Raw genomic sequence first — 21,035 nt, 5'->3', positions numbered from 1 at the left:
GGATATAACACTAGTTAAAAATATTCTGTATATGTAATGTAATGCATATGCGGTAAAAAAGCTTAAATTTTTTTGAAAAAAAAAATCAGTACATTTCTATTCCCCTCAACTAGACTATTTTAAAATAAATCCCAGATATAATTACATCTATAAGAACTTCAATATGTATCTCTAAAAGTAAGAACTCTTTTTTTAAAAAGTACAATATGATTATCACATATGAAAAATATGAAAAATAATGTTTAAAACATGACCAAATATCCAGTGTTTACAATTCCTTGATTTTTTATTGTCTTGAAAAAAAATTTTTTTTTTCTTTCGGTTTATTTGAATCAGGGACCAAAGAATGGCTGGCTGACTGGTTTCCTTCCCATCTTCCTAGATCCTATTTTTCTTCCTTCTTTCGTTCCTTCCTTTGACATGGTTCTTGAAGCATAATTTGCATATAGCAAAATTTACCTTTTGTAGGTATAAAGTATATGAATTATTACAAACATATATAGCCATGTAGCCACTACCACAATCAAGATATAGAATATTGCCATCATTCCAAAAAGTTGCCTTGTGTGCCTTTCTAATTAATCTCTTACTCCTATCCCCAGGCTTTGACAACCACTGATTTTGTTTGTCTCTTTATGTTTGCCATTTTCATATCAGCATATAAATGGATTAATACAACCTTTTGTGTCTGACTTCTTTGCTAAAGCACAGGTGTTGGCAAATTACTGACCATGGGCCATATCAGGCCTGCTGCCTTACTGTATATAAGGTTTTATCAGACATAGAAAAAAAAAAAAGAACAGCCACACTCATGTTTACATATTGTATACGGCTGCTTTCATACTACAGTGGCAGAATTGAATAGTTTTCGACAGAGACTATAATGGTATGAAAACCTAAAGTATTTACTGTGTTGCTCCATTACAGAAAAAATTTGCCAATTTCTGTTTAACCTAATGCTTTTGAGATTTGTCAATCTGGTTGCATGTATTAGTTTATTCTTTCTTATAGCTGAGTAGTATTCCATTGTATGGATGTATCATACTTTTAAAAATCTAAAACTGATTGAAGGACATTTGGGTGATTTTCAGTTTTGGGCTCCTATGAATAAAGTCACTATAAACATTTGTGTATAGGTCTTTGTGTGTGGAAATATGTTTCATTTCCCTTTTGTAAATACTGTGGAGTGGGATTGCTGAGTTATATGGTAAGTATATGCTTGTCTTTATAAGAAACTTCCAAACCATTTTCCAAAGTAGCTGGACCATTTTGTATTCCTTAGCACTATATTAGAGTTCCAGTTGCTCTGTTCCTTACCAGTACTTGGTAGTGTCAGTTGTTTTTAAAACTATTTTAATAGGTTTATAGTACTATCTTGTAGTGCTTTTAATTTGCATTTCCCTAATGACTAATGATGTTGAGCATCTTCTCATGTACTTTTTTGCTTCCTTCTTCTTTTGCTTATTTTTAAGTTAGTTTGAATCTTTTTTTAGTTGAATTTTGAGAGTTCTTTATATAGTCTGGGCACACATCCTTTATCAGGTGTTTTGCAAATATTTTCTCCCAGTTTATAATTTGTCTTTTCATTCTCTTAACAGTATCTTCTGAAGATCAGAGACTTCTAATTTTGATAACTAGTTTGACATTTTTTTCTTTTATACTTTTTATGCCATATTAAAAAAATCTTTGCCTAATTAAAGGTGACAAAAATTTTCTTCTATGTTTTCTTCTAGCAGTTTTGTAGTTTTAGGTTTGTATTTAGGTTTATGGTCTATTTCAGGTTTTTTTTTTAATATGTTACAAGTTATCAGTTGAGGTTCATTTTTTTTATGTATGGATACCCAATTGTTCCAGCACTGTTTGTCAAAAAAAAAGTATACCATATCTGTTAAATCAGTTGACAAAAAAAAAAAAAAAATCAGTTGACCATGGATCATATATTTATCATGCACTTGAAAAAGGTAAATTATATGCAAAATATAGTGTCTGTAAAATTATTTAAAAAATCAATTGACCATATTACGTGTGGGTCTATTTTTAGAAACTTTTATTTGTTGATCTGTCTCTCTTTTTACCAATAACTAGTCTTGATTACAGTACCATTAAAGTAATTCTTGAAATCAGTTAGTATGAGTCCTCCATCTTTATATTTTCTATTTTTTTGAAGTTTGTATTTAAATTCTAGTTAACATACAGTGTAATATTAGTTTCAGATGTACAATATAATGATTCAACACTTTCAAAGAACACTGGGTGCTCATCACAAGTGCACTTCTTCATCCCCATCACCTATTTAACCCATCCCCCCAATGCCCTCCCCTCTAGTAACCATTAGTTTGCTGTCTATAGTTACAGGTCTATTTCTTGATTTCCTCTCTCTCTTTCTCTCTCTCTCTCTCTCTCTCCACCCCCCGTCCCTTCCTCCCTCCCTCCCTCTCTCTCCCTTCCTCTTCCCCCCTTTTCCCCCTTTGCCTATTTGTTTTTTTTAAGTTTTTTAAAAAAGATTTTATTTATTTATTTATTCATGAGAGATAGAGGTAGAGGGGGCGGAGACACAGGCAGAGTGAGAAGCAGGCTCCATGCAGGGAGCCTGATGTGGGACTCAATCCTGGGACTCCAGGATCACGCCCTGGGCCAAAGGCAGGTGCTAAACTGCTGAGCCACCCAGGGATCCCCTGCTCATTTGTTTTGTTTCTTAAATCCCACGTAAGTAAAATCAAAAGGTGTTTGTCATTCTTTACCTTATTTCACTTAGCATAATACTCTAGCTCCATTCATGTCATTGAAAACATTTTATTCTTTCCCAAAAAAAATTTTTGGGTATTCTAGGTGCTTTGCTTATCCATATAAATTTTAGAATCAACTTGTCAGTTCCTACGAAAAAGTCTACTGGGATTTTTATTGTGAATTGTTGACTCTATATCAAATTGAGGATAAATGGTATTTTTACAACATCGAATCTTCTAATTCATGAAAACATTGTATTTCTCCACTTACTTGTTTTCTTTAATTTCTCATCAAAATTTTGTAATTTTCAGCATTCAATTCTTACATATCCTTTGTTAGATTCATACCTAAATATTTCATGTTTGGGGAATGCTACTTTATTATTATTTTTTTATGGGAATGCTATTTTAAAAGATGGTTTTTTAAAGTTCCAATTTCCTGGGGGCACCTGGGTGGCACAATTGGTTAAGTATTGGACTCTTGGTTTTGACTCAGGTCATGATCTCAGCTCAGGGTTGTAGGATCGAGCCCTGATGTTGGGCTCTGCACTCAGTGTCAAGTCTGCTTAGGATTCTCTCCCTCTCTTTCTATCTGCCCTTCCCCGTTCTCTCTTGCTCTCTCTCAAGTAAATAAATAAATGTTTTTTTTAAAAATTCCAATTTCTTTTTGTTCTTTGCTAGTGCATAGAAAATAAGCTAGGTTTTTATGCTTTGACCTTGTATCCTATAATCTTGCTAAATGCACATATTCTAGGGATGCCTGAGTGGCTCAGTGGTTGAGCACCAGGGCATGATCCCAGGGTCCTGAGATTGAGTTCTGCATCACTTCTCCCTCTGCCTGTGTCTCTGCCTCTCTCTCTCTGTCTCTCTCATGAATAAAAAAATAAAATCTTAAAAAAAAATAAATGCACATATTCTAGTAGCTTTTTAGCAGATTCTGTGGGATTGTCTAGGTAGGTCATCATGTCTTTTGCAAATAAAAGACAGCCTTATTTCTTCCTTTTCAGTCAGTATGCCTTATATTTCTTTCTCTTGCTTTATTGCACTGGCTGTAAGTTCATTGCTGAATAGATACAGTGAGAACAGATATCCTTGCCTTATTCCTGATTTTCAGGGGAAAGCATTCAGCCTGTAGTTTTTTCAGAAATGCCCTTTATCAGGTTATTCTATTGATAGTATACTGAAAGTTTGTATTTTGAATGGATGTTAAATTTTATCAGGTACTCTTTTCCTGCATCTATTGAAACGATCTTATGGTTTTTCTTAATTTATTGGTAAGGTGAATTACATTGATTGATTTTTGGATGTTGAATTTGATCAGGTGCTTTCTTCCAGGATCTTTTGAAATGATCTTATGGTTTTTCTCTTGAGTTTATTAGTAGAGGGTGAATTACATTGATTGATTTTTGGAACTGACTTTGCATGCTGGATTCAAATCACTAGTATTTTGGTGAGAGATTTGCAACTGTGTTCATGGGGTATAATGGTATATACTTTTCTTATAATGACTGTTTAATCAGGGTAATGTTGGCTTCATAAAATAGAGTTAGCAAGTGTTTATTCTTCGTTTTCTGGTAGGTTTTGTAATACTTTGATACAATTATTTCTTAACTGGTAGAATCTACTAGTGAAGGCATCTGGGCTTGGAGTTTTCTTTGTGGAACAGTTTTTAGCTATGAATTTAATTTCTTTAATAGAATCCTCTTAAGGTTATGTTTTTTTTTCTTGGGTAAGCTTTGTTAGTTTAGTCTTTCAAGAAATCTCTCCATTTCATCCAAGGTAACAATTTTGTTGGCATAAAATTGTTCAGAATATTTCTTTACTGTTCATTTAACATCTGTAGAGTCTGTGCTCTTTCATTTCTGATACGGGAAATTTGTGCCTCTCTTGTTTTGCTGACCAATCCAGCTAATGGTTTATCAGTTTTATTGATCTTTTTAAAGAACAAGCTTTTGGTTTCAGAGGTTTTCTCTATTTTTCTGATTTCAGTTTGATTGAAACTGCCCTTACGTTTATTTTTTCCTTCTTTATGCTTGCTTTGGGTTTAATTTGCCCTTTTCTTTCTAGTTTATGTTGAAGCTTAGATTATTGTTTATAAATTGTTTTGTTTTCTAATAAAAGCGTTAAAGCTATAAATGTCTCTCTTAAGCATCCTCCCCCCCTTATTTTTGAATCCTTTTCTTTTTACTTTATATTTTTACTTTATTCTTTTTTTTTTTTTTTTTTTTACTTTATTCTATATCCTGAATTATATTGATAACAGGTAATGGGGTTTTTAAAGGTTAGTTTTTAATTAGGATTGAGTAATGGTGTTCTGAGTAATGAGGGTAAGTATGCACGAAATGAAACTGAATGTAACTTCCCTCATGTGTTTTTTGTCGGGGGGGGGGGGGTGGATGGTTGTGGGGATGACTCTTGATTATTTACTAAATAGCCTTGTTTCTGGTTTGAAATTACTATTTTTTAAACATTTTATTTATTTATTCATGAGAGACACAGAGAGGCAGAGACACAGGCAGAGGCAGAAGTAGGTTCCATGAAGGGAGCCCAATGTGAGACTTGATCCTGGGACTCCAGAATCACGCCCTGGGCTGAAGGCAGGCACCAAACCACTGAACCACCCAGGCATCCCGTAGTTTGAAATTATTTTTATTTTTATTTATTTTTTAAAAATTTTATTTATTTATTCATGAGAGACAGAGAGACAGACAGACAGACAGACAGAGACCCAGGCAGAGGAGAAGCAGGCTCCATGCAGGGAGCCTGACATGGGACTCGATCCCGGTCTCCAGGATCAGGCCCTGGGCTGAAGGCAGCCCTAAACCGCTGAGCCACCCAGGCTGCCCTAAAAGAACTGTTTTTAAAACAAATGGTCCTGAGACAACTGGATACTTATATACAAAAGAATGAAGTTTTGACTTCTACTTCACACCAAATAAAAAAATTAACTCAAAATGTATCCACCACCTGAATATAGGAGTTAATACTAGAAAACTTTTAGGAAAAACATGGGCATAGAACTTCTTGACTTTGGATTTGGCAAAAACTCATTAGATATGACACCAAAAGTACAAGCAACAACAGAAAAAAAATAAAAAGCAAACTTTTGTTCTGTAAAGAACACTATCAAGAAAGTGAAAAGACAGTGGCATTTGGGTAGTTCAGTGGTTAAGCATCTATCTGACTCTTTCTTTCGGCTCAGGTCATGATCTCAGGGTTGTGAGATCGAGCCCCATGTTATGCCCTATCTGAGCAAGGGGCCTGTTTAAGATTACCTCTCTCTGTGCTGTCTCTCTTTAAAAAAAAAAAAAAAAGAAAAGAAAAGAAAAAGTGAAAAGACAACTCACAGAATGAGAGAAAAATTTTGCAAATTATGTATCTGATAATAGATTTGTATCTCAAATATAAAAAACTTATCAGGGGCATCCCGAGTGGCTCAGCAGTTTAGCGCCTCCTTCAGCCCAGGGCGTGATCCTGGAGACCCGGGATTGAAGTCCCACATCGGCCTCCCTGCATGGAGCCTGCTTCTCCCTCTGCCTGTGTCTCTCTCATAAATAAATAAATAAATAAATAAATAAATAAATAAATAAATAAATAAATAAAAATCTTAAAAAAAATAAAAATAAACTCATCAGTTAAAAGGCAAATAACCTGATTAAAAAATGGGCAAAGGATCTGAACAGACATTTCTCCATAGAAAATATATAAATGGTCATTGAATACATGAACCGATGTTTAGATGCTCAGCATCATTAACCATCAGAGAAATGCAAATAAAAACCACAATGACATAGTACTTCACACTCATATCTGGATATAATCAAAAAAGCAGATAATAAGAACGGTTGGCAAGGAGATACAGAGAAATTAGAATCCTCATACTGCTGGTAGGAATGTAAAATGGTGCAGCCACTTGGGAAAACAGTCTGGGAGTTCCTTAAAAGGTTTAACGTGGTTACAACCAAGCAATTCTACTCTTAGGTATGTACTTAAGAGAAATGAAACCTATCCATACAAAACTTGTACACAAATGGTCATAATAGCATTATTTATAATAGTCAAAAGTGGAAACAACCCAAAATTTCCATCAACTGATGATTGGATAAGTAAGATTTAGTATATCCGTACAATGGAGTATGTTTGGCAATAAAAAGGAATGAAGTACTAGTACATGCCATATCATGCATGAACCTTGAAAATATGCTGCATGAAATAAACTAGTCACAGTAGACCATATGTTATTCCATTTACATGAATGTCATGGAATAGGCATACCTATATATAGAGAGAAGTATTGACTAGAGCTGGGAGTTAGGGCAGGGGGAGGAAATGAGAATGACTGCTAATGGGTTTGGATTTTTGGGGGGGAGTGATGAAAATGTTCTAAAAGTGATTATGGTAATGGTTGCACAATTCTGTGAATATACTGAAAATCATTCAGTTGTATACTTACAAGTGAATTGTATGTGAATTATCTCTCAGTAGAGCCATTGTAGTTTTTAAAATATTACCTGTGTTATTTATCCTTTTTTAGGAAGTAGTTTAGAGCTCTGAAGTAAGAACATCTGAGATCAAATTTTGGTTCTACGACCTACTGCCTGTGTGACTTCTAAGTCTCAGTTTCTTAATTAATAAAGTGGGTATTATAATTTCAGGGTAGTTAGGACCAAATGAGATCATGCACAAAAAGCAGTTACCAAAGGACCTGGTACTTAATAAATAATTAGCTAATTAGTTTGTTATTATAATATCAGCTGTTATTTGCAGAATAATTAAAATTCTTTTGACTCTAACAACCATTTGAAATGGGTCATTGTCAGAAAATTATTTTACTTTTCAAAATACAGTTCCTTCAGATATTTGTGGCAAAGTTTTATATTTTTTAAAATTTCATTTCTTTCTTTGAGTAATCTCTACACCCAACATGGGGCTCCAACTTTTGATCCTGAGATCAAGAGTTGCATGTTCCTCTGCCAGGTGCACCTCACCCCTTTTGTTTAGGACAGATGGATGTGGCAAATCATTATTATTATCTTGTAATCAGAGAATCAAAGTATATCAAGCCCTCCTCACCCCAAAAACACATATACCCATATCCTCCAAAAACTGGAATGTGTTTCTCTTACTTTTTTCAAATTCACCCTAACAAACAGATGGTTATATCAACATTAGAACAGAAATATTTCCCAAAATATCTAGACTATTAATATTTCTATTCTTTATAATTGGAAAGATATTTTAAAGTTCTTTTGCTTAAAATGTAAGTTTCCTTGCAGGTCTTTATACAGAGATAAATGCAGACATGAATGACAAATTTAGTTTTATTTTATTTTTTTATTTTGTTATTTACTTTTAAAGATTTTATTTATTTATTCATGAGAGACAGAGAGAGAGAGAGAGGCAGAGACAGAGAGGGAGAGAGAGAGAGAGGCAGAGACACAGGCAGAGGGAGAAGCAGGCTCCATGCAGGGAGCCCGATGTGGGACTCCATCCCAGGACTCCGGGATCATGCCCTGGACCAAAGGCAGGCGCCAAACCGCTGAGCCACCCAGGGATCCCCCACAAATTTGGTTTTAAAACTTGTATAGGTATCTTTCATCTTATGTTGAGTTTTGTTTGAGTTTGAACTTTATGAAAATGAAAATTATGCTTTATTTATACATTCTCTATGATTTGCTTCTTTTATGCAACACTTTTTCAGATTCATTCATGTTGATGGATTCAAGTACCATTCATTCATTTTCACTACTATATTCTGTTTTATCATTTTAATATTATTCACCCATTATGCATTTATGTGTTTGTTTTTTTTTTTGATGTAAGGAAGAATGTAGCTCTAAATATTAGTATACATATTTTTTGGTGTATATATGTGATGGAATTGTTATGTGATAGAGGAATTTTAATACACTTTGATTCTTAAAATTCAAAAGACTATTTAAGTTATATGAAACCTGAATGATTATGCTTAGAGGGAGCACAACCCATAACATTGATTTTTTTACATTGATTTTTTAATACATATTTTAAATGTATTTAATAATGTAAAAGGTCTAGAAACTATAGAAATGGGAAACATCACCTATAATTTTTAAATATTTGCCTTATATGTATGTGTTTTGGCTTGATTATAATTATAGTGCTTAGATTTGTTTCCTGCTATTCATGCACATTTTGCTATATATGTGAAGCATCATAGGTTTCTTATTTATATCAATTATTAATAGCTGCATATTAATAGGTAGACCATAATTTTCTTAACCATTCTCTTCTTGATGAAAGCTTAACTTAGATTGTTTTCTGTGTTTCATTGTAAATACTCTGATGAACATGTGTGGGACTAGGATTCTTTCCAGGGATGGCCAAGAGAAAGCATCACAGTAGCAGTCTGGAGACAATTACAAAACTATTTTTGATCTAATAGAGGAACCAAAACTATTGACTGCCTGATTTATATTAGGCACTTGTAGTACATGCTTTACATGTTTTCTCATTTAATCCTCAAATAATCAGTGAAGTGAATAGTATATCCATCATTATACTTACCTGATTGTATTATAATCTGTTTGGACCTGTCTCCTAAGAATTACATTTTATTTGAGTCTTCAGGGTCTATTTTAGTTAGACCAATAGTGGCACATTGTGGCACATAGTGAGACTCAATAGATGTTATCCATTGAAATGACTGTTTGAAAGTTTTGCCTAGGGTTATCCCTGGACTTAATCATTCAAAATTCTCTTCTTTGTTACCTTGTTTCTTTTTTCTTTTCTTTTCTTTTTCTTTTTCTTTTTCTTTTTTTCTTTTTCTTTTTCTTCTTTTTTCTTTTCTCTTTTCTTTCTTTTCTTTCTTTCTTTTTTTTTTTGTTACCTTGTTTCTTGATCCAGGTTTTACGGATCTCTGAGATAGGGGATTGGTAATAAGTGGATTCCAGGGTTGTGGCCTGAAGTGCACTATTTAGACCACATCTCTGATTTTAAGTTTTGTCTGTCTCTTTTTTATCGGTTACCTCTGCCAAAAATTTTCTGTCAAGAGGAAATCTTAGTTAGATTTGTATTAATGGATACTTATCACTGATGAATGTTTATTTAAAATTACTGTATGTTCTTTATTCATTTGGGGTTTAGTTCTTTTCTCTTGTTATTTGGAATATTCACAGTGAGATATATTAGAACCACTCTGTAGCTTCTTTCAGAGGAGGGAGGAAAAACTATTCTTGATAACCTACAAAGCTGGAGACTAACTAAATGCCCACTAAGCATTCCAGAGTTCACTCATCCTTCACCTCTGTATTTGTATAGCATTAACCGTTCCATTCATTTTTAACTAGTTTGCTTTTGCCTTTATATATTTTGCCATATATATACCCTTTTGCAGCATACGTTATTAAGAGTTCTCTATTTCATGGCTTCTACACTGGGCATGAAGCCTACTTCCAAAAAAATAAAATAAGAGTTCTGTACTTCATCTTTCTTTTGGTGTTAACATAGAAAATCTTTGGTTTTATAAAATTTGAAAACCTCTATTTTTGCATACTTGGAGTATACTTTGATTAACAAATTTAAAATGTAAGGATATTGAGTAGTTTTTAAAATACAATTTTCTTATACACAAGCTGGAAAAAGTATAAAACTTTGGAATACCAGATAGTGAGACCAAGGTCCTCCACTAGAAAATAAAGAGCAGCCTGCTTTTAAGTTCTTCTATTGCATCATTAGTTGATTGTGAGAAGTAAAAATTGCAGGAGTCATTTGAGGAGCATCTGTAAGTCAGGCTTATTTTGGTGTTTGTGACTTACCAGAGAGGAATAAGAGGAGTAATAAGAAATACAACTATTTCAAAATTATTGAATTAAGATCTTTTTCATTATTGTGACCAAGTGTCACTTCTTACAGTTATACCAAAGACACAGTGCATTAATGTTTCCTAAATATGCCCTCATAATTACTACTTTAACTATGGAATTTCTTATTTTGAAAGTTTATATCTTATTTTGAAAGTTTATATCTTTTATATTTGTGAAAGATATACCTAAAGTACACTGAGAAAACTGTTTATTCTACTATTCTATAATTCAGTAGAATTCCTTATGATTTTTAATTCACACTGTACAGCACACTTTGCCCTTATAGGTATTTTTACAAAGCTTTAAAGTTTTTTTTTTTTAAGATTTTATTTATTTACTCACAAAAGACACACAGAGAGAGCAGAGGGAGAAGCAGGCTCCATGCAAGGAGCCCAATGTGGTACTCGATCCCGGGACTCCGGGATCACGCCCTGGGCTGAAGGCGGCGCTAAACCGCTGAGCCACCCGGGCTGCCCCAAAGTTTTAAATTTGAATTAGCAAATGAAAGTATATTTTCTTGTCGCTTTACTGTAAGCAGTTGTTTTAATAACACTGTTGCTAGTGTTTTCTCATAGCTTAGCTGTTTGTTTCAAGCCCTTTTCCTAACTTTGTAATAGGTTAATGGTATTTGTAAAAAAAACCAAAACCTCACAGTTTCTCCTGGGGAACTACAGTAAGGTTTGTCATGATATTTCTTTTTTTAAATATTATTAAATTATATTAATAAATATAATAAATTATTTTTAAGTTAGTTTTGTTTTCAAAACTGTTCTGGATATTGTTGAAAATTCACTATTTCAACTATAATTGTGTTTACTATATAAGTACGACTTTAAAATGTTAAATACCTTTTTTCCCTTTCTTTAGGTATGGCTGATGGCAAGCATTGTACTTTTCCACATCTGCCTGGCAAAACCTTTGTCTATAATGCTTCTGAAGATAGACTGGAATTGTGTGTGGATGCTGCAGGACATTTCCCCATCGGTCCTGATGTTGAAGATTTAGTTAAAGAGGCTGTAAGTCAGGTTCGAGCAGAGGCTACTACAAGAAGTAGAGAATCAAGTCCCTCACATGGGCTATTAAAACTAGGTAGTGGTGGAGTAGTGAAAAAGAAATCAGAGCAGCTTCATAATGTAACTGCCTTTCAGGGAAAAGGGCATTCTCTAGGAACTGCATCTAGTAACCCACACCTTGATTCAAGAGCTAGGGAAGCCCCAGTTGTAAGGAAGCATAATACAGGGACAGACTTTAGTAATAGTTCCATTAAAATAGAGCCTTCTGTATTCACAGCTGCTCCTAGTAATAGTGAGCTTATTCGAATAGCTCCTGGAGTAGTTACAATGAGAGACAGCAGGCAGCTTGATCCTGATTTGGTTGAGGCCCAGCGAAAAAAATTGCAGGAAATGGTTTCTTCCATCCAAGCTTCGATGGACAAGCATTTGCGGGATCAAAGTACAGAGCAGTCACCATCTGATCTTCCTCAAAGAAAAGTAGAAGTTGTAAGTTCTTCTGTGAAGTCTGGGAGTCTTCAGACTGGCTTACCTGAATCTTTTTCTTTAACTGGTGGCACTGAAAATTTGAATACAGAAACAACTGATAGCTGTGTGGCAGAGGCCCTGGGAGCTGCATTTGCCACAAGGTCAAAAGCACAAAAGGGAAATTCAGTGGAGGAGCCTGAAGAGATGGATAGTCAAGATGCTGAGATGACAAACACAACTGAGCCAATGGATCACTCTTGATTTAATTAGAGGCTAATAAAGGCAGAATGTTTATTGTGAATATGTAACATTTGTTGGCTGGGCCACATAACTTGATTAGTCATAAAAAATCTTGTACGTATATAATTCAAAGATTATATCTTGTTATTCAGTGCATGACAGCAAGTGTGTGATTGGCAATAGCTTTTAATATACTGCTGCCCAGGCTGGCTCTGAATTCCTATAAATTAGTTATTAGATCTGCTGAATTTCTTCCATACATGTGGTTCTTTGGAAGTTTTTTGTAATTTTAATTCCATGAAAGTCTTAATGTTTCAAACATGAAAATTCTCTTGCTAATGTTTGATTTCCTGAAAAGGCTAGAACTGAGGGGGGAATGAGATTTTGCTAACATCGATGTCATCAAGGTAACCATTCCACATATTTGAGTGTCAAAAGATTTATGTAAATTTAAAGGTTATCTGAACTAAATTGTATTTTAAAATTCATAGAAGGATTTATTAGAGACAGATCCGACATTTCCGTGAACGTAAACACATTCATAGAGATACATATTCTTGATGAAAATATCTTGAGAATAGAGTGTAATGATATAACATTTTGCTGACTTGAGCAAGGCTGGGGGAAAATATCTATTCTAGAATGATAAAGTCAATGTGATTCAGTAATGTTGCTGTCTGAGCCAACACAGCCAATTGTGTGCTCTGTTGTTGATAAAATGTTACCATTATTTTTTTAATCCTGGCCTGGTCAAGTACCACTGAATTTTTTTTTTTCCTTAATCTTGAGAAAAGTTGATTGCAAAGTGTGGTAGAAAATATAAAAATAATGGTAGCAGTAGTTAATCTCTAATTTTCAGAGTTTGTCAGATTCACAGAGAATTTATATATAAGAATTTATCTTTATGAATGAGTTACATTGTTCTACAATTTTGATCAATGGTATTTAAGCTTATATATGCTAAGTGTCTTTGAGCCCCTTTGAACCAAAAAATGTTTCCTTTTTTCCTTAGCATCCATAAGATTTTCTTTATTTGTTGGCTTCACTTGGATTTGGATGCAAATTTTACTACATCAGACCCTGATCAACTGGGCATTTGCTTAAATAGTGTATTCATCAAATCTTTAGTGCCAGTTTCCTCAAAAAGCAGCTTTCATGCTTATTATCTTAAAGACAAAGAATGTTTATCCTGAGATTGGTATTGCACTATTTTATCCTGTTCTGCAAATCTGTATTCTGAAATGTACATTTCAATCCATCTTTTTCTTTTGTTCACTGAAATTAAGTTGAATTTGAATGGATGAAAGACAAAATGTATGTTAATACAATCTCTTATCTAGAGCATTAAAGCCTGGCTGTCTCTGTTTGCACATGTAACAGATGCAGAACTGTGTTTGCAGTCTAAGAAAATTTACATCAGAAAGTATATTATTAGATGTTTCAAAATTTCAACCTGTTGATTTATAATGAACATAGGCAGTATTTTGACTTGTGTTTCCAAAGAGAGGGAGGTTTTGGATTTCTTTCTATGAAAGTATCTCTGACTTAATCCATTTACTAAATGAATTACTCCATTCGAATAAGGAAAGAATGGAGAATCTAGACATTTTGCAGGTGATATCTGAGCAAGATATATATTTGGGTTAGTTTTATCACATCACATTTTAAACCATATTTTATCTCAATTCTTCTAAATTTACTACCAATTATCTTAATATGTTAAGAGCAGGAAAATTTTGGACTTCTGTATTGTGCACTCATTTTGCATAAAGAACTACAGCTACCAAATAATATTTCCCATTTAGTTATATAGGTGCTTCTGTGTATTAATCTAAAAATTACAAATACCACTAACCACTATAATTATTTTTGGCTTTTTCAGCCACTGAAACTGGCTTTTTCTTATTAATTTAAATACAGAAAAACTGTTTAACAAGCAAATGCACTGCTTCCAGGTAAACGATATAATCACCTTTTCTTTAACAAATATTTTCTTCACCTGTGGCTTGGCATGTTTAGTTAATAACTGACAAATATACTCTCATAGCATATAGTAAAAATATCAGAAATAAATTTTATCTTCCTATTAAATACTTGCATTTAGTCAAATTAGAGTGCACTTGTGAACATTAGAAGGCCTTTAATCTCTGATCACACTATTAGTTTCTTTTGCCACAGCAATGCTATTTAGAAGACAGGTAGGTATGAATAATAATAGTTTGGGTTCTCCTTTGATAAAGAATAAAAGGCTTGATTTTGAGAATGGTCGGATTTTTTGAAATTATTTTAAATCTGCTGAAATTCGTTTGGGGTAATTAGTAGTTTTTGAGAAGTGGGCCAGGTATCAACCTCACAAAGAAGTTTTAGGAACAGTTTTTCTTAATTTTCATCCTTTGTTGTTCCATATGGTTATCATAATCAAATACATGACTACAGAATTCTAATTTTTTAGTGCTGCCATTTGTGACCACCACAACTTTGAATTCAAGCTAGAGATCATAATCAATTAAAATATTTTTTTGCCCTAGAAGTAACATAACTCCATCTTATAATTTAATTTGTGATGTTTCACTTGAAGTAAAATTGTAAATTTTAGTAATCCATTTTATAGGTAATACCAAGTTTGAATTGATGACCCAAAGTCCAGGTAGAGTTGAAGGTAGTGTATGTGTAGAATATTGGTAATGAGAAATGGTTGAAATTGAAGAACACGAGACACTGCCAAATATTATGAGCTAGAATATAATGAACTACAAGGGAATGGTTACTCAGGAACTAGTTAAAGAGCAAACCCAAGGCCTGTTTTTTCCCCTTTTACTATGTTTCAAGTATTTTATTGGGACATGTTAGGATAAAGACCTGAGAAATTTAGCAAATACTACTGACTGTGAAATTTGCTTTATATCTTCTGATGATTTTTAGTTTGGTTTTTACAATCAAGCCTACTGCTTGCAATTAAGATACCAATCTGAAATGCATCTGTGAATCCCAGCCACAGGTCCTTATTGCCATTATTTTTACGTATCTAACTTAATTTGAAATGAGCAGACTTTTGCATATGGTCTCTTACCTCAGGGAAGATCACTTGCTAGCAACTCATATATTACTAATGACAGGTTTTTGAGAATTGTACTGACATCACATGTTAGCTACTAAATGCAAATTTACAACTATTATTTTATGTAGTTGCCTACTAATACTGGCTGCTAGTGAACATTTCTTTAAAAATTTAGAGGTCACTAATAACTAATCTTTAGGTATGAAGTTAACTCATAACTTCTGTCATTATTATGCTTTAGTCAATATAGCAACAATATACTGTGTTTATTTCAGCATATCAACACAGTTTTGTCTTCATTTTTCAATAGAAGTTTGAATTGGCCTACACTTAAAATACTGCAGAGTAGATTTTGAGTTTCATGATTCCCAAAACAAGGCTTCCATATTAAGATTTTCATAAAAACCTTTGCAAAATTGAATTAAACTCCATTCAGTATGAATTTTAAATGACCTTTTATCACGGTAGTAGTGAAATACATACTCTATGTAAGTTGGGTAGATACATTCTACAGTTCATGGTTACCATATAATTTAACAAAATTGTACATCGTCAAGACTCTTCATAGTTAACATAAGATAATTTTCAAACCAGAACTATTCATTTGAAAACATACCATAGTAGAATGTTTACTTAAGAAATAAAATAAAGAGCTATTGTAAGATTTGTAGCTAACTGTAAGTTCTGCCACTCTTAATAATTCTTTGAGATGCTAAGTGTTTCAATTCATATTTAATGATAATTAAATCGTGGAAATTTTAAAGTTTGTTCCAAAATAGCAGAAATTGTAAAAATTGTGAATTACTGGAGAAAATGCCATTACTTGTATATCTGACATTTAATTTTTTAAATTATGGAGTCTACATGCTTTTGTAGTATAATATTAATACAATGATTATTCTCTTGTAAAAGAAAAGGAAAACTAGTAAAAAAAAGTTTTAGTTGATGTTATCTGCTTGTGAGTATCAATTACTTAGTATTAAAATTTGAAGGTATTGCATACTTTTCTTGAGAATGCACAAGTCCCTTCCTGAGCCTTTATGCCTGTGGTAGGGCAATAAAAGACTGAAAAGGTTATCATTATTTTCAGGTTTATTGGACTTGAAGACTTAGTGCCAAGAGCTAGAAAGTCTACTTTTTTTGGAGGGAAATACTCTTTAGAATATGTAAAAATAAGTGATAATGTAAATATTTAGAAAAATTACATAGCAAGTGCTTTAACTGCTCAATTAAATAGTATAAATGTTCTATCATCCCTAAGGCACTGGCTGTTACCCGTTATTTTCTGATTCTGCTGTTGCTGTATATATTACATTTGAGTAATAAATAATTGGTAATAGTGTATTATAACTATATAGTGTTCTACAGCACACCTCACTGTACAGTATTTGAAGTTTTCTTTTATATTAATAAAACTATAAGTTAATACATACTGATTTTCCCCTCGACTTCTCCACATTAGCTTTTTAAAATAACTTTTTATGCTTGAGTTTCCTGGAATTATACTTTAATAATATAATGCATGAAAATATAGTTCAGTTTTGTGAAGGAATTCCTAATGTAGTACAGGTCTTTTTAAAATTTCCTTTAGTGGGACATCATCTAGGAATAGGAATTTCTCCCCTTTACTGTGATCTCAACATAAATGAAATGGATTCAGTTAGAAAAGAATAAGCAAAATTCCTTTAGACATTTTACATAAATGTAATGCGTACTGAATATTTAAACAAAACACATGTTGTAATAGAGAACTTAGTTTTGTGCTGGTTTTTCAAAAATACTGATTAGAGATAATGAGGGAAAGAAGGGAAATCTAGAAAATAGTAACAACATTTGTATGGCTTAGCAATCAAAATGACAGATTTACTTTTAAGTTTTAATGTGTGTGCTCAATATTCATTTTGTTAGAGTAGACTTGTTTAACTTAGTGAGAGCAGAGCCTCAGACCCTTGACTTTTAGAGTTGAGTCTTGGGACACTGCTTACTGTGTGATCTCTGTGCTTCAGTTTCCTCTCTAGTAGAATGATGAGGATATCTACTCCTGGGGTTGTTGTGAGGGTTAAATGAGTTAACACGTATCTGATGATTAGAACAGTGCCGACATACAGTAAACATTCACATATTTACTATTACTGTTATTTACATATCAAAATAATTCAGTTGACATTAAAATGGATAAATCCTCATAGATATGGCACACATTATTTAAATAATTTATTAGGTAAAAACTTGCTTTGTGTCCACAGTTAATGAGCTAAAAACTGGTTTCTATGTTCAAATATTAATGCAAGAGCTTAATGACCACATGCAATACTGAAAATCTGGAGAACTGACAGTCTGTACTCTGTGACTAACTTGTTCTGTGACCTAAGGCAGGCAAGTCATGGAGCCTTTCAAGGCCTCCGTTTCTACTATAACCTTTTGGTTGTTTAGTTGTTACCCTCTTGTGCTGATCGTGTCATCATGGGGTCACTTGCTGATGGCATAGTGCTGATGGGACAAGTGACATTGGTGTGGGCTTTAAACTAAACATAATTAGCTTTGCTTTATGCTTTGGTTGGCTACACTTGTCCCAAATTTGGACTTGAGGTCTTGTACATGGGTCCTACTGGTCACATACCATATAATTTGGAGCTCTCAAAAACTTCAGTGAATAAGATAAACATCCTACTTACATACTTCAGTATGGATTTTATTTTTATTGACTGGCTTTTTGACCCCAGTAACTGCAATTATGACTGCATAGTTGATTGTTTCTAATCATTAAAAATGTATACAGAAAAATCAAAGTCTTTAATTCATTTTCTAAACTATGTATGGTATACTGAGGTGAAAAACTTACAGGCTCTTTAAACTTGTACTCTTTCCTCGTTGGAACTAAATCTGTTTTTGGTCCATTTGTCATACCACATAAATCTTTCGAAAAACAAATTGTGTGGGAATCTGGGAAGATTATTCCTGTTTGTCAGTTCCATGTATAAAGTAACATGTATAGTATGAGATCTCCCTGTAAAATAATGACTTATATTTGATATATGGAATCAACATTATATACTTGAACCACTCATTCATTTAATCCGTTTGTTAAGCACTGATCAAAAGCTGAGCTTCTGTTCTAGGAACTAGGGGAACAGTTATGAGACAAATTCCATGTAGCTTAGAGCTACATCCCAATAATGGAAACAAGCAATAAACACATTCATAATAACTATCATTTAGTGACCATTTCCCTGTATGTAGACAATAGGTGAAACACAACATGCAATAATTCCTTTAACCCTCAAAACAACTCTTTGCGGTTGGATAACATCACTGTTTTCATCTTTCAGGAAAAGGCTCAGTAGATTAGGCAGTTTACCCAAATCCTGGACTTAATAGGTGTCAGAGCTGAATTTAAACCTAAATGTTTATGACTCCATAGCCTAAGTTCTTAACCTGAGGGCTATATTTGTAATTTAGCAAAGGAGTAAAATTTGGTGGTCACATAAGTCTTAAACATCTGTTGTTAAATCTAGCTTGTTTTCAGGTACACCAATCTGGTGTGAAATGATTTCAATGTGTACTACCTGGCTTTAATTTCACTTCCTACAATTTCCCTGCCTGAACCCCAGTCCTCCACTTCAAGTTCTTCCTTCCTTGGGTTTATTTTCTTCCTCCAAGTTTGGAGGTGATTTAAAGAAGGATTTCATAATTTCTTAGATGATTGATCTGGGTAAATTTGAGATTCATTGGTTAGATAAAACTCCCAACTCTCTCATTTCAAGAACCTGGAATAATTGTCATTTACTAAGCAGGTCTGTTGCTTTAGTGGGAAGGCTCTCCAAAGGTGATGTTTCTCAAAGGACAGTGCATGGGCTACTTTTATCACATCTTGAAAGCATTTCTATGAAATCTGTCATGTGCCAGGTACTCTGGTACACATAAGGAATAATAAAATGGCAAGAAAGATTCTTCCTGACATCATTTTTAATGAAGGAGAGAGTCATTTAGGGGCACTTCGGTGACTCAGTCAAGTGTCTACCTTCGTCTCAAGTCATGATTCATGATCTTAGGGTCCTGGGATCAAGACCCGCATCAGGCTCCCTACTTGGAGAGTCTGCTTCTCCCTCTTCTCTGCCTCCTCCTCACTGCTCGTGTTCTGTCTCTCTTTCTCAAAGTCTTTTAAAAAATTTCAAAACTATATAGAAAGACACCCAGTTTCTCCATCCCGATTACTTAATCAACTATTTCTATTTAGGTGGTTACCTCCCTAACGGGTCTAATCTCTTGATATGTCAACTTTAGACAGTATTTGATTCTTCCATTATGAAAGATGAGCGCCCTTGCTCTCTTTAGATCATCTTTCTAGCTTCATATAATATCCTAAGTCTGCTTATTGAGCTATCAACTTTAGATATTATCTCAACTTTCCAGTATGTAAAATGAAGAAATTATCATTTCTATACTTTATAATATCCCTTATCCTCCCATTCTGCTTTCTATTTTTATTAGCTATACTATTACTATTATGTAGTCTGGGTTTATAGCATTCAAAATGTGTTGTATAGCCATAATTGCTTTAAAAGTAATCTATTGTTTGAAAACAGGTGAGGTGATCCCAAATGTCAAAATGAGAAGGATTTTCTGAAACTCCAACTAGAAGTTAGAACTTTCTCAAGGCATATTATAAAAGAAACAGATTTGTGTTTTAAAAGATCCTTCATATGGCCAAGTGGAGGATACAGTGGATTGAACAAGATTAGAGGAGGAGAGATCAGTTAAAAGACTTGCTATAATTGGAGAGAGATGAGAGCCTGAACTGAACCACTGGCAGTGGCGATATCAAGATGTTGGAGAGACGGTAAAAAGGTCAATCTAGACTCTCAGGTTTTCAGTTAAGAGGCTGGAAGGTGGTGCTGCTAATTTAGAATAGGATACAGGAGTAATTACAGATTGGTGGAAAGGGAGTGAATTTCATTTGGGGACATGTTGAATGTTGGGAGTTAGATGTAGTTCAGGAGAGGGGCCGGGGTTGCATGTGAAGATCTGTGAATCCTAGGATGTGACTGAAATTATAGAAGGGGTTGAGATGGCCTAGGAAGAGACTGTACAGTGAGAAGACAGTTATATGCAATTTGGGAGTATGCCAACATTTAAGGAGCTGGCAGATGAACAGGGACAACCAAAACACTTTGAGGTATGGCAATTATGGAGCTGAGGACACAGAAATTGAGGGATACAAGTTTCAAATAAAAGGAAGTAATAAAAATGCTGTAGAGGGCAGCCCCAGTGGCGCAGCGGTTTGGCGCCGCCTGCAGCCTGGGGTGTGATCCTGGAGACCCAGGATCGAGTCCCGCATGGGGCTCCCCACAGGGAGCCTGCTTATGCCTCTGCCTGTGTCTCTGCCTCTCTCTCTCTGGGCCTATGAATGAATAAATAAAGTCTTTAAAAATAAATAAATAAAATCTTTAAAAAAAATGCTGTAGAAAGTTCAGGTAAAATGAATTTCTTTCAAGTGTCCATTGGATTTAACAGCCACAATTTCAATGGATGGTGGTAAAGTTTAGATTATAAGAGTACTGAAGACTGATGGCTAGAGAAGTCAAGACACCTTTGAAGTTTAGCTGAAAGGGAAGATAGCAGATACAGGTTTATGGGATGGATGGATCAATGGATGGATGGATATATTTAGATCCATATTTTCAAATCT

At 33.9% G+C, this 21,035-nt stretch overlaps 1 protein-coding gene across 1 annotated transcript in view; it reads left to right on the top strand.

The window, feature by feature from the left end:
* The window catches only part of VCPIP1 (valosin containing protein interacting protein 1), a 31,714-nt gene extending 14,182 nt beyond the window's left edge, over window positions 1-17,532 (top strand). Inside the window, exon 3 of the mRNA XM_038579430.1 lies at window positions 11,438-17,532. Within this exon, the coding sequence (XP_038435358.1) occupies window positions 11,438-12,309 (872 nt within the window). The 3' untranslated portion in view covers window positions 12,310-17,532. The remainder of the gene's footprint in view (window positions 1-11,437) is intronic.
* The last annotated feature ends 3,503 nt before the right edge of the window (window positions 17,533-21,035 follow it).

The sequence above is a fragment of the Canis lupus genome, chromosome 29 (genome assembly GCF_011100685.1).
Source record: "Canis lupus familiaris isolate Mischka breed German Shepherd chromosome 29, alternate assembly UU_Cfam_GSD_1.0, whole genome shotgun sequence".
Taxonomy (NCBI): Eukaryota; Metazoa; Chordata; class Mammalia; order Carnivora; family Canidae; genus Canis; species Canis lupus.
This window is presented reverse-complemented; position numbering and strand designations above follow the sequence as displayed.